At 44.4% G+C, this 14,054-nt stretch overlaps 1 protein-coding gene across 1 annotated transcript in view; it reads left to right on the top strand.

Moving 5' to 3' along the window:
- abcc4 (ATP-binding cassette, sub-family C (CFTR/MRP), member 4) overlaps nucleotides 1-13,034 on the top strand; it is a 655,673-nt gene extending 642,639 nt beyond the window's left edge. The window contains exon 31 of the mRNA XM_038817953.1: nucleotides 12,162-13,034. Within this exon, the coding sequence (XP_038673881.1) occupies nucleotides 12,162-12,269 (108 nt within the window). The 3' untranslated portion in view covers nucleotides 12,270-13,034. The remainder of the gene's footprint in view (nucleotides 1-12,161) is intronic.
- Nucleotides 13,035-14,054: the final 1,020 nt, after the last annotated feature.

The following is a 14,054-nucleotide window of genomic DNA, read 5'->3' on the forward strand; positions in this document are numbered from 1 at the left end:
CTGTGATATCATCTCTGACTAGTAATGCAACTCCTCCACCCCTTTTACCTCCCTCTCTATCCCTTCTGAAGCATCTGTACCCTGGGATATTTAGTTGCCAGTCTTGCCCTTCCCTCAACCAAGTCTCAGTAATACCAACAGCATCATATTCCCAGGTGCTAATCCAAGCCCTAAATTAATCTGCCTTACCTGCTACACTTCTCGCATTAAAACAAATGCACCTCAGACAATCTGTCCCTTTGCGTTCATCATCTCTTCCCTGTCTATTCTTCCCCTTAGTCACATTGAGTTTATTATCTAGTACCTTACTGGCTTTAGTTGCTGCCTCTTTACTGACCTCTAACTTCCCAATCTGGTTCCCATCCCCCTGCCACATTAGTTTAAAACCTCCCCAACAGTGTTAGCAAAAGCACCCCCTTGGACATTGGCCCCAGTCCTGCCCAGGTGTAGACCATCCAATTTGTAATGGTCCCACCGCCCCCAGAACCGTTTCCAATGTCCCGAAAATCTGAACCCCTCCCTCCTGCACCATCTCTCAAGCCACGTATTCATTCTGACTATTCTTGAATTTCTACTCTGTGCAGGCTTGGAGCAGGTTCTTGGGGGCAAGTCATTCGCAGGTCATTTTCCTCTTCATATTGTCAGGGCGAACAAGCGTTGGAACAAGAGAATCCCCGCCTTCTGCCCCTGTGCAGCTGGATGTATTCGGAGCTGGCGGTGTTGGTCTGTATGCTCACCATTGGGGGCATTGTACAGGAATTTCACCCTGTCCCGAGCCCAAGCCGCTCTAGTACCTCAATGAGGTACTTCCACTCGACTCTGTCGAAGTCCTTCTCTGTGTCCAGGGAGACGATCACCGGATGGAGTCAGCATCACATTTTTTTTTAATATAAATTTTGAGTACCCAATTATTTTTTTTCCAATTAAGGGGCAATTTAGCATGACCAATCCACCGAATCCACACATTTTTGGGGTTGTGGGGGCGAAACCCACGCAGACATGGGGAAAATGTGCAAACTCCACACAGACAGTAGCCCAGGGCTGGGATCGAACCTGGGTCCTCAATGCCATAGTCCCAGTGCTAACCAATGCACCACATGTCACCCTATCACACTCAACAGTTGATCAGCGATATGATGGCCTGTATTAGCATTGAAGGCAGGGTGCCCCTCCGAGTGAGTCAGCGAATATCTCCCACAGATGTGGAGCGAGTGCTGACTCAAATTCTTTGTAGTAGTCTGCCAGGAAGATGTCATCAACAGTGCTTTGAAGCGGATTTACTCAGCAATAACCTGCTCATGGACGCTCAGTTTGAGTTCCTGGGCCACTCAGCTCTGAACCTCATTACAACTTTGGTTCAAACATGACAAAAGAGCTGAATGCCAGAGGTGAGGTGAGAGTGACTGCCCTTGACATCAAAGCAGCAATTGACCGAATTTGGCATCAAGGAGCCCAAGCAAAACTGGAGTCAATGGGAATCAGGTGAAAACTCCGCTGGTCATACCTGGCACAAAGAACAAAGAAAAGTACAGCACAAGAACAGGCCCTTTGGTCCTCCAAGCTAGCGCCAACCATGCTGCCCGTCTAAACTAAAATCTTCTACACTTCCGGGGTCCATATCCCTCTATTCCCATCCTATTCATGTCTTTGTCAAGATGCCCCTTAATCGTCACTATCGTCCCTGCTTCCACCACCTCCTCCGGCAGCGAGTTCCAGGCACCCACTACCCTCTGTGTAAAAAAACTTATCTCGTACATCTCTAAACCTTGCACCTCGCACCTTAAACCTATGCCCCCTAGTAATTGACCCCTCTACCCTGGGAAAAAGTCTCTGACTATCCGCTCTGTCTATGCTGCTCATAATTTTGTACATCTCTATCAGGTCGCTCCTCAACCTCCTTCGTTCCAGTGAGAACAAACCAAGTTTATTCTATCTTTCACCTGTGCTTTTTCCCTCTTGGTTGCCTGCTTTCTCAACTGGCCAGCCTTCTTTCTATGCTCATAAAAGGTCCCCCGTGCCTGGCGGAGTTGGCACACCGCTTTCCTGGTGGATAGCTTTTCCTCTCCGCCAGAAGCTCTACGGTCGGTGCCTCGGAGTATCCGCCTGTCGGCCTCCAGGCTGAACTTGATCAGTTGTGGCATAGCTGCCCTCTCATCCCTATCTCTACGAACCTTGTAGGCAATTGTATCTCCCCTAATCACAGCCTTCAGCGCCTCCCAGAACATGGAAGGTGAGATTTCCCCATTCTGGTTGTTCGTAACGTACTCGCCGATGGCCTTTTGTTATGGGCCAGGGTTCGATAACTCCCAAGTATATCATGGAGTTCACCTGACTTACACCTGTTTATTTATTTTGGTTACAATGAGCATAAGGTGCTTCCAGGTGTTATTCAACAGAGGCCTTAAGCACTTTTAATCTACAAATTTAGTTAACATTTTTATAAACACACACAGTAAGCATTTTTATCAACTACCAACATAAATACCCCACACAGCTACGGTACTCTTATGTATAACGCTTAATAAATTCCCCCTTTAGCTGTTCTAATTTAATAACAAGATCCCATAAACCAGAAAACCCTTTTCAAAGGGGTGGCCCAGCACTCAAGACCGGGTATGGATGCTCCTGTTTCCTTTCCAAAACATCAGGTTTGAATTTCTTCCAGAAAACAGTTATTTCTCTTCAAGTTATCAAGCAGTTTTGAAACAGAATTTAAAATGCAGATAGAGGAAAAACCTTCTTTCAACCTGTGCAGAACAAATCCAGTTCAAATTCAAAGCGAAAATAAAACCAACTCCCAAAGCCACAGCCCAGCTCCACCCACACAATGACATCACTGAAGTCATGTGAGAAGACGAAAACATTTCTAAAGAGATGCTCCCATGACACTGTGATGTTTTCTTGCAGAAGATCTCATCAGCCATGAGGTCCGTGTTCAACCTCCATATGGGGCATTGGGCATGCCCGTCTCCAACTTCATATCCAAGTAATATGGAGCATGGTTGGAGATGACTATCGTGGAATATTCCGCTCTGGACTATCTCTGGAAGCACCGATTTCCCCACTACAAAATAGTCGATGCGGGTATAGACCTTGTGTACTTGTGAAAGAACAAGAATTCCTTCTCACCTGGGTGCATGAACCACCATGGGTCCACTGCCCCCATCTGTTCCATAAATGTTCCCAATTCCCAGCCAAGCTTGTCTTTTTCCCCATTCTGGGGTTTGATCTGCCCGTCAGCGGGAGCTGTACACAGTTAAACACACACCCCATGATCGGTCGGAGAGTGTCTACATTGGGGATTTCCGCCATGGCCTTCTTTATAAATTCCATATCATCCCAGTTGGGTGCATACACATTCACCAGGACTGCCAGTGCCCTGTCCACAACACCACTGACGATGACGTACAGTCCCCTCGGTCCGTAACCATCTTTGTCGCAGTAATCACAGTCCTCTGGCTTATTAAAATTGCTACTCCTGGCTCTTGTTCCTTGGTATGAATAGTAAGTCTTTCCGTCCCAGCTCTTCTTTACCCGCAGTTGGTCCTTCTCTCTCGGACGCCTCTCTTGGAGGAAGACTATGTCAGTTTTCATGCTTATCAGGCATGAAAGATTCTGGATCTTTTCACTGGGCCGTTAAGTCCCCGAACATTCCAGGTGACTAGCATAGTGGGGGTTTTCTGTTCCCCCCCCCCCCCTTGCGGGATCAACCATACTTACCTAGTGGACGCGCCCCTGCATTCTGGGGATTCCCTTTGTTAGGGAAATGGCCGCGGTAACCGTTCTGACCATGAGGCCCGCCCTCTGAGCTCCGGGGTTTCCCTTTGTCTAGGGGACACCCAACATGGCCGTGATCTGTGTATATGCAATGTGGGTGACCCCCTGCACCCCAGGATTTCCCTATGTTTCGGGACCCTCCAAAGTGGCTGCTTATGGTGCCAGTTTTGTTCCATCTTTCCGAACTTGACCTGCTGAAGCCAGTCTAGAGCCCTTCCCTTCCTTATCGCTGTGTTCCCCCCTCTCTTCCCTCACCTGAACTTGTCCGCCTCTGCCGGGGTAGTTAGATCGTACTCCTTACTCTGGTACGTCACCCAAAGCCTGGTTGGGAATAGCATCCCAAATTTAACATTGTTTTTGTATAGGGTTTGACTTTACATGATTGAATTCGGCCCTGCGCTTTGCCAGGTCTGCCCCAATGACCTGGTACATATACCCATATCTTGTGTCCTTCCCAACTGCTTGCCTTTGTCTGCCGTGCCCACGCAGGATCCTCTCCCGATCCTGGTATCTGTGCAGCTTGGCTATTATCGCCTTCGGCTGCTCCCCACTTGGGCTTTTGTCGGAGGCTCTGTGGGCTCTGTCGATATCAGACCGCTTGGGGAAGCTGTCCCTTCCAACCAGGTCAGTTGGGTCTCTGCCCTCAATTCCCTCTGACAGGTCCACTATTTGAATATTCTGTCGCCTGAATCAGTTCTCTTGGCCATCGACCTGCCCTTTCAGGTTCTCCTAGGTCGCTACCAACCTCTTTATTGTAGAAGTGATTCCTAACGTCTCTTCTGACAGGTCTGGCCCTAATTTTTAGACGATGCTCCCTAGTTCTAGAATCTCCAACCAGTGGGAACAGTTTATCTTTATCTGCCCTGTCTTTTTCTGGTAATATTTTGAACACTTTGATCAGATCACCCCTTAACTTTCTAAATTCTAGAGAAAAGTTGCCTAATTTGTATAATTTCTCCTCATATTTTAACCCCTGAAGTCCAGGTATCATTCTTGTAAACCTGCATTGCACTCCCTCCAAGGCCAAAATATCCTCCCTGAGGTGTGGCGCTCTCAGTACTCCAAGTGAGGACTAACCATGGTTTTGTAAAGCTGCAGTATAACTTCTGTGACCTTATACTCCAGTCTTATAAAGTTCAGTAAGAAGTCTTACAACACCAGGTTAAAGTCCAACAGGTTTGTTTCAAACACGAGCTTTCGGAGCACTGCTCCTTCCTGAGGAACTTGTTGGACAAACCTGTTGGACTTTAACCTGGTGTTGTAAGACTTCTTACTGTGCTCACCCCAGTCCAACGCCGGCATCTCCACATTATAAAGTCCAGCATTCCGTTAACCTTCTTCATTGCGTTCTGTGCTTGTTCATGGCATTTTAACGATCTATACACCTGAGTCCCCAGGTCTCTTTGGACATTCACTGAATTTAGCTTCATGCGATCTAGAAAATACCCTGATCTATCCTTTTTGGGTCCAAAATGGATAACCTCACACTCGCTTACATTTAAAACCATCTGCCACAGTTTTGCTTGTTCACTTAGCACATCAATATCCCTTAGTAATTTTATGCTGCTATCTACCTTGTCCACAATGCCATCCAACACCATCAGCAAATTTTGATATATGACTTTCTATGTCATTATCCAAGTCATTAATGAATAATGTGAATGATTGAGGCCCCAACACAGATCCCTGTGGGACACCACTAGGCACATCCTGCCAATGTGAGTACCTGCTCATTATCCCTACTTTCTGTCATCTGCCACTCAACCAATTTCCCAGCAATGTCAGTAATTTGCCCTCAATTCCATAGGCTTCTACCTTAGTTCACAGTCTCTTATGTGGGACCTTATGAAATGCCTTCTGGAAGTCCACATAAACAACATCCAATGACTTTCCCCCGTCCACTACCTTAGACATCTCTTCAAAAAATGTAATGAGGTTTGTCAGGCACGACCTGTCATGTTTTAAGACTCTCCCTCCCTTTCAGCTCTCGATTTACAGTTATTTCTGAGATGATATTTGTGTCGTTACAGTGGAGACAGGCACAGAAGACCTGTTTATTCATCCGCCATTTCCTTATTTCCCATTATTAATTCCATAGACTTGCTCTCAAGATGACCAATAGTTACTCATTCCTTTTTTAAACAGCCGTAGAAACTTTTACTATTCGTTCTTATATTCCGAGCTAGATTGTATTCATACTCTAATTTCTCCCTCCTTATTATTTTTATAGTCATTCTTTGCTGGATTTTGTATTCTGTTCAATCTTCTAATCTTCTGTCATTAATCTTCACAGAATTGTGCACGTTTACTTTCAATTTGATACTAAAGGCGAGATTCTCCGGGAAAAATTTTTAAATTAAATTTGGGGCGTGTTTTTCAGCGAGTTCCCCATCGTTATTCAGTGACACTTAGTCACTTTTTGGGGCCCTGGGGAGTTTCTCACCGGCTTAGCCCACACTGAGAATTTCTTGAGCACTGGGGAGCTGAACTCCAAGATTGGGCCGCCATTTTGAAATGGTAGCCGATCTCTTAAGTCCCCCACCCATGGGAAATGTCACCCTCACACACATGGGCACTAACCCCCAAGCCCCCTTCCAGAACCCCCTCCCTTCCAAGGCACCCACCCATCACCCCCCAACCTCCCGGAGGCCCCTACTTACCTGCCCTGTATACCCCCACCGTTCGAACCCTCCTTCCACCCTCATTTCATGCGCATGGCCCTACCGGCCCATAACCCTTGGCAGTGCTACCTTGGCACTCGGGCACCCTTGCACTGGCACCCAGGCAGTGCTCCTGCTGACTTGGCAGTGCCACCTAGTCACGTTGGCAGTTGGACAGTGTCAAGGTGCCCGCGTTCCAGGGGAGAGCCAGGGAGCCACCCTGCACTTATCCTGACCACCCAGGGGTCTCTGATGGCCCGGGAGACCCCTTGAGTGCTGTTCCGCCTAGTCAGCATTTGTGTGGACCGGTGCTGAACAGCACCTAGCTGCAGCCTCCCTAGGGAGGCCGATGGATATAGGGCAGGTAGATCGTAAGTTGGTTCCGCAAGCATCATTTGGACCCACACCTTTTCGGCGGAGTTCCGACTCTCACATCTCGCGGGACTTGAGTAAATCCCGCAAGGCGAAGAGGCTGTTTGGAGGCCCACTGGAGGGCTCTCCCGTGATTCTCCGGCCGTGTTGTGTTCTCGCTCAGGTGCAGGAGAACCGTGCCCTAAGTTTAACTTCCTTAGTGAGCCACAAATGATGCATCCTTTTCATAGAGTAAATGTATCTTTGCTAAGCGTTATGAAATATCTCCTTGAATGTCTGCCACTGCACCTCTACCCCTCAAAATTTCTCAGTTCACTTTAGCCATCTCTGTCTTCGTGCCCTTCTAATTGCCTTTAATTAAGTTTAAAATACTAGTCTTAGACTCGCTCTTCTCTCCCTCAAACTGAAAACTCCATTGTGTTATGAGTACTGCTACCTAACGGCTCCTTTACCATAAGGTCACTAATTCATCCTCTCATTGCACATTACCAGGTCTCTGGTCGGCTCTAGAATGTGCTGCTCGAAACAAATGTCCCAAGAACAAAATATGAACTCAGCTTCCATCTATGCTTCCAACCACATTCACCAATCTATATTTAGATTAAAATCACCTATGATTATCGTTGTACCTTTCTCACAAGCCCCCATTATTTCTTCTTGTAAACCCAGTCCTCCATTCCAGCTACTGTTAGGGGACCTATAAACTACTTCCACAAGTGAATTCTTATCTTTGCTATTTTTGAATCTACATCTTGATCTTTAGAACTACGGTCATCTCTCATTATTATACTAATCAATCCTGAATTAACAGAGATACCACACCACCCTTTCCTAGCTTCCTGTTCTTCCGGAAAGTCAAGTACGCTTGAATGTTCAGGTCACAGTTTTGGTCACCTTGTACACAGATGTCTGTGTTGGCTATCAGGTCATACATATTTGTTTGAGCTGATAATTCATCTGTCTTATTATGAACGGAACACACATTTGGATGCAGAACATTTAGTTCTATCTTTTACTATTTTTTCACAATCTGATCTTAGAACATAGAACATTACAGCGCAGTACAAGCCCTTCGGCCCACGATGTTGCACCGTCCTGTGAAACCCTTCTAAAGTCCCTCTACACTATTCCCTTATCGTCCATATGCCTATCCAATGACCCTTTGAATGCGTTTAGGGTTGGCGAGTCCACTACTGTTGCAGGCAGGGCATTCCACACCCTTACTACTCTCTGAGTAAAGAACCTACCTCTGACATCTGTCCTATATCCATCTCCCCTCAATTTAAAGCTATGTCCCCTCATGCTGGACATCACCATCCGAGGAAAAAGGCTCTCGATGTCCACCCTATCTAATCCTCTGATCATCTTGTGTGCCTCAATTAAGTCCCCCCTTAACCTTCTTCTCTCTAACGGAAACAGCCTCAGGTCCTTCAGCCTTTCCTCATATGATCTTCCCTCCATACCAGGCAACATTCTTGTAAATCTCCTCTGTACCCTTTCCAATGCTTCCACATCCTTCCTATAATGTGGCGACCAGAACTGCACACAATACTCCAAATGCGGCCGCACCAGAGTTTTGTACAACTGCAACATGACCTCATGGCTCCAAAACTCAATTCCTCTAACAATAAAAGCTAACACACCGTACGCCTTCTTAACAACCCTCTCAACCTGGGTGGCAACTTTCAGGGATCTATGGACATGGACACCGAGATCTCTCTGCTCGTCCACACTACCAAGAATCTTACCATTAGCCCAGTACTCTGTCTTCCTGTTATTCCTTCCAAAATGAATCACCTCACACTTTTCTGCATTAAACTCCATTTGCCACCTGTCAGCCCAGCTCTGCAGCGTATCTATGTCCCTCTGTAACTTGTAACATCCTTCTGCACTGTCCACAACTCCACCGACTTTAGTGTCATCTGCAAATTTACTCATCCATCCTTCAACATCCTCCTCCAGGTCATTTATAAAAATGACAAACAGCAACGGCCCCAAAACAGATCCTTGTGGCACACCACTCGTAACTGGACACCAGTCAGAGCATTTCCCATCAACCACCACTCTTTGTCTTCTATCGGCTAGCCAATTTCTGATCCAAACTGCTAAATCACCCTGAATCCCATGCCTCTGTATTTTCTGCAATAGCCTACCGTGGGGAACCTTATCAAACGCTTTACTGAAATCCATATACACCACATCAACTGCTTTACCCTCATCCACCTGTTTGGTCATCTTCTCGAAGAACTCAATGAGGTTTATGAGGCACGACCTACCCTTCACAAAACCATGTTGACTATCTCTAATCAAATTATTCCTTTCCAGATGATTATACATCCTATCTCTTATAAGCCTTTCCAAGACTTTTCCCACAACAGAAGTAAGGCTCACTGGTCTATAGTTACTGGGGTTATCTCTACTCCCCTTCTTGTACAAGGGGACAACATTTGCTACCCTCCAGTCCTCTGGCACTATTCCTGTAGACAAAGATGACTTAAAGATCAAAGCCAAAGGCTGAGCAATCTCCTCCCTAGCTTCCCAGAGAATCCTAGGATAAATCCCATCCGGCCCAGGGGACTTATCTATTTTCACACTTTCCAGAATTGCTAACACCTCCTCCTTCTGAACCTCAAGCCAATCTAGTCTAGTAGCCTGTATCTCAGTATTCTCCTCGACAACTTTGTCTTTTTCCTGTGTGAATACTGACAAAAAATACTCATTTAGCACCTCTCCTATCTCCTCGGACTCTACGCACAACTTCCCACTACTGTCTTTGACTGGCCCTACTCTTACCTTAGTCATTCTTTTATTCCTGGCATTCCTATAGAAAGCTTTAGGGTTATCCTTGATCCTACCTGCCAAAGACTTCTCATGTCTTCGCCATAGACCTTGCCTGCTCGTGCACTCTTAACTTTGAATATTCTGTCCTTGCCTGCCATCCTCTGATTATCATTATACTTATTGCTACCTTGCTTTCTTGCCTTGCCCTCTACCACCCTAGTTAAACAACTCGCCAGAACACAGATCCCAGCATGGTTCAGATGAAGACTATCCCAATAGCACAGCTCCTACTTTCCCTAGTATTTGTGGCTCTGCCCCATGAATCAAAACCAATTCTCCCACACAAATCTTTGAGCTTGGCATTTAATTCTCTAATCTTATTTACTTTATGCCAGTTTGCTGGTGACTGAGATAATAATCCAGAATCATAGAATCCCTACAGTGCGGAAGGAGGCTATTCAGCCCATTGAATCTGCATCAACCCTCTGAAGGTGCACCTACCTAGACGCTCCCACGCCCTATCCCCGTAACCCCACCTAACCTTTGGATACTAATGGCCAATCCACATAACCTGCCGTCTTTGGACTGTGGAGGAAACCCACCCAGACACGGAGAGAAAGTGTAAACTCCAAGCAGACAGTCACCCAAGGTCAGAATCAAACCTGGGTTCCTGGTGTTGTGAGACAGCAATGCTAATCACTGTGCTGCCATGCCATACATTACCTTTGTAATTCTGTTCCTTAATTTAGACAGTAGTTGCTCATATTTCCTAAGCATAGCCTGTTTCCTAGTCCCACCGATGTAATGGTACCAATGGAGACCACAACTGAATCCTCCCCCTCCCACTGCAAATTCCTCTCAAGCCCAGAGAACATGTCCCAAACCCTGGCACTGAGTAGACAACGCAGCCTCCTGGGCACCTGCACTCAGCTGCAAAGAACTGTGTCTATACTCTGTACTGTCCCCTACTACCACCACATTCTCATTTACTACCCCCTGCTTGAGTGGCCTCCTGTGCCATGATGCCATGAGCAGTTTGCTCATCCACCTTGCTTTCATCCATAAACACTGCAAGAACCTCGATCTTGGTGAACAATTGCAAGGCCTGAGGCTCATCCACTTAAATCTTCTCAATCACCATACCTGCCTCACTTGTTGTCACACCTTGACCATGCACCAAATCAGACCACCCTAACCTGAAAGTGAACTGACTTCTGGAACAAAGTGTCCAGGTAACATACCTCAATGCATCACAGTATTTGCAACTTGGTGTGCAACTCACTAGCTCTAAACCAAACTTCCTCAAACTGACCAAAGTTCTTCAAGCTAGCCGTTGAATAGTATCCATTCAATACACAACCTGGAGTCAACTTTGGCCAAATGGATAAAAAAATAAATGCCCTCTCTTATGAATGCTCAGAATTTATTACAAATTAGCTGTTCAATCAGAGGGGGCCCAGAAGCCTGGTAGTTTTAGGAAATAGAATTGTCACTATTGAGGTTGGACAAAGCAAAGCCGAGTAGAATCATAGAATTTACAGTGCAGAAGGAGGCCATTCAGCTCATGAAGTCTGCACCGGCCCTTGGAAAGAGCACCCTACTTAAGCCCATGCCTCCACTCTATCCCCGTAACCCAGCAACCCCACCCAACCTTTTTGGGCACTAAGGGCAATTTATCATGGCCAATCCACCTAACCGGCACATCTTTGGACTGTGGGAGGAAACCGGAGTACCTGGAGGAAACCCACGGGGAGAACGTGCAGACTCCGCACAGACAGTGACACAGCAGGGAATCGAACCTGGGCCCTGGAGCTGCTCAGCCCAAGACTGTAAGGAACTACAGAGAGTTGTGAACACAGCCCAGTCCATCACGCGAACCCACCTCCCATCAGACTCTGTTTACACCTCCCACTACCTTGGGAAAGTGGGCAGCGTAATCAAAGACCCCTCCACCCAGGTTATTCTTTCTTCCAACCCCTTTTATTGGGCAGGCGATACAAAAGTCTGAGAACACACACTGACAGATTCAAAAACAGCTGTTACCAGACTCCTGAATGATCCTCTTATGGACTGAACTGATCGCTCCACGAATATTCTCTACTGAGCAACACTACATTCTGTATGCTTCACCTAATGTCTATGTATTTACATTGTGTATTTATTGTATGTCTTATGTTTTTCATGTAAGGAGCGATCTGCCTGGGCTGTATGCAGAACAATACTTTTCACTGTATATCGGTACATTGACAATAAATCTAAATTAAATCAAATTAAGGCATATTGTTGAGGTTCTGTAAATGGTAATTAACCTGCAAGTGAGCTGAGAAATGTTTGGGGCTAATACTTTGTTGCAACATCAGGCAAATATCCCATCCTGCGGTGAACACAATGAAGCAAGAAAATGAGTTCCAGTTAGAGGGTTTTGTGTATCAGTTCCACATATCAAGGGTTGAAACAACTAGGAATTAATGATATTTGAAACACTTTTTAAAATTATACTTGAATTAAATTGTTCATGAGAAGCTGCTAGAATATGTTCAATCACCCATTTCTGTTTCTTCCTTTACACAGGTACACCTGAAAAAGAAATCTGCAGAAGGAGCACAGACGGAACAAATACTCACCAATGGTTCGGCAATTGTATCCCCTAACAATATTGTCTTTGAAACATCGCTATGAATACAAGAAACAGTGCAATGGAACACCTGTAACAACAATAACAAAAACAGCTTACAGCATAATATTTCACTGGAAGGATTGTTTGACCTAAAGAAACCCAATTTGTAGTGTGGATTAAGATTTGCTAAAAAAAATCCATCTTTCCATTATTGGACCTGATTTTATTGCAGTCTATAGAACTTGGCAGTATTAAATATGAATTTAAACTTGAAATCAAACAAAGATGTACTTATTCTGTTGCCTAAAATGGACTCTTGTCTCCAAAATGATATTATCAGATACACCAGATGTTTTTTTAAACCGGTGAACTGTGAAAATTTGCGAGGGAGAGAAATTTCTATTTAATAATTGAAGTGCAATAACTCCATGATTACTTCCTGTCGTGGTGGACTAGGTGATCCAAGTCAAGTTTGTGTGGAATTATCAGGGAACTTTTGCTGTAGTTTGAGCCTACTAACAAACTACCCCCCTTCCCCAACCCAAGCTCCCTGCATAAATGTTTGCAATATTGAGACTAAGGCCAAACAGTGAACTCATGTCTGGTTTATTCCTTGTACCTGGTCTATTAATTCAGTTCATGCAGACCATGGATATTGTACAAGTGCTTCACTTGTTACTTTTACCATAGTGGATGCTTCTTTTCAGCAATCCACTCATGAAAATTAAAGATCCCAGATAGTGTAAAATTTATATTCTGTTCTTTATTGATGGTTTTTCTTACATTTAATCGTCGGAAGCAATAAACTAGTTTTGTTTAATTGGCAATTTGATTGTGTCAGATATCTACGTTTTTCAGGTTTCATTTCAGATGACGATTTAGTTGGACATTAATAAATTCAGTAGTTAGAGAAAATGTTTCTATATAATTTTCAGAAATATGTCATGACTTGGCTACAAGTGAAATAAATCAAATGCAAAGGGGGGATGTTTTTGTGAGGTTTCTCACCTTGAAGATCATCTAGATGTTGCCGCAATGGAGCAACCTTATCCAAAACGTGGCTGGAGTAATAAGCCTTCAAACTTTTGTTGATTGAGTCATATGATAGCTTTTGTCCTTCTACTGCCAGTTATTCCTTGAAAATTTCAACTTGAATTTAGTATCAATGCAGGTTTTTTTTATGATTATTACTATTTTATAATTTTGATAAACACCAGTTAGGCTGGTTTGTTTAGTCTTCAATTGGAAGAGCTTTATATGTTTTGAAGTATTCGGTGCCTTAGTAGCAATAATAAAAGTTACCAAAGTTGTTCAAATAGAAGAGCCACAGTACTTCATTTTACGGTTCTTTAGTACAGTAGAGGTTATTAGATCTCATAAGGAAAGTAAATAATAACGTGCGATAAAGAATCTTGCAATAATACTCCCCAATAAATAGTTCGTTTGTACTCTTCCTTTAAATAATATCGCATTTATTTCCCAAAATTCTACTTTTATGTTGAGGGGAATAAGATTAATAAATAAACTGCATTTATTTTGGATGAAATTATAAGATATATGGTTAAATAGCAAACTGTGTTTCAACAGTTTCCCCAATGCCTTCAAATAACACTCCTTCTATTTAGATATTTAAGAGTAATAAATTTCATGGAAAATGTTATTATGTTAATTAATTAAAATCCTATTAGAAATGCAATAGGATGCGGATTTATGTGAATGTTTGTTTTCATTGCTCAGGATTACTATGAATCCAAAGGTTATTTTGGTTAAGATTTCAAGCCATCGTTGAGTACAGTAACTTTGCGTGGGTTGATACGGATGGTGTTTAGGTCCAGCCTGAAAATAAA

This window comes from Scyliorhinus canicula, chromosome 14 (assembly GCF_902713615.1).
Source record: "Scyliorhinus canicula chromosome 14, sScyCan1.1, whole genome shotgun sequence".
Lineage (NCBI taxonomy): Eukaryota > Metazoa > Chordata > Chondrichthyes > Carcharhiniformes > Scyliorhinidae > Scyliorhinus > Scyliorhinus canicula.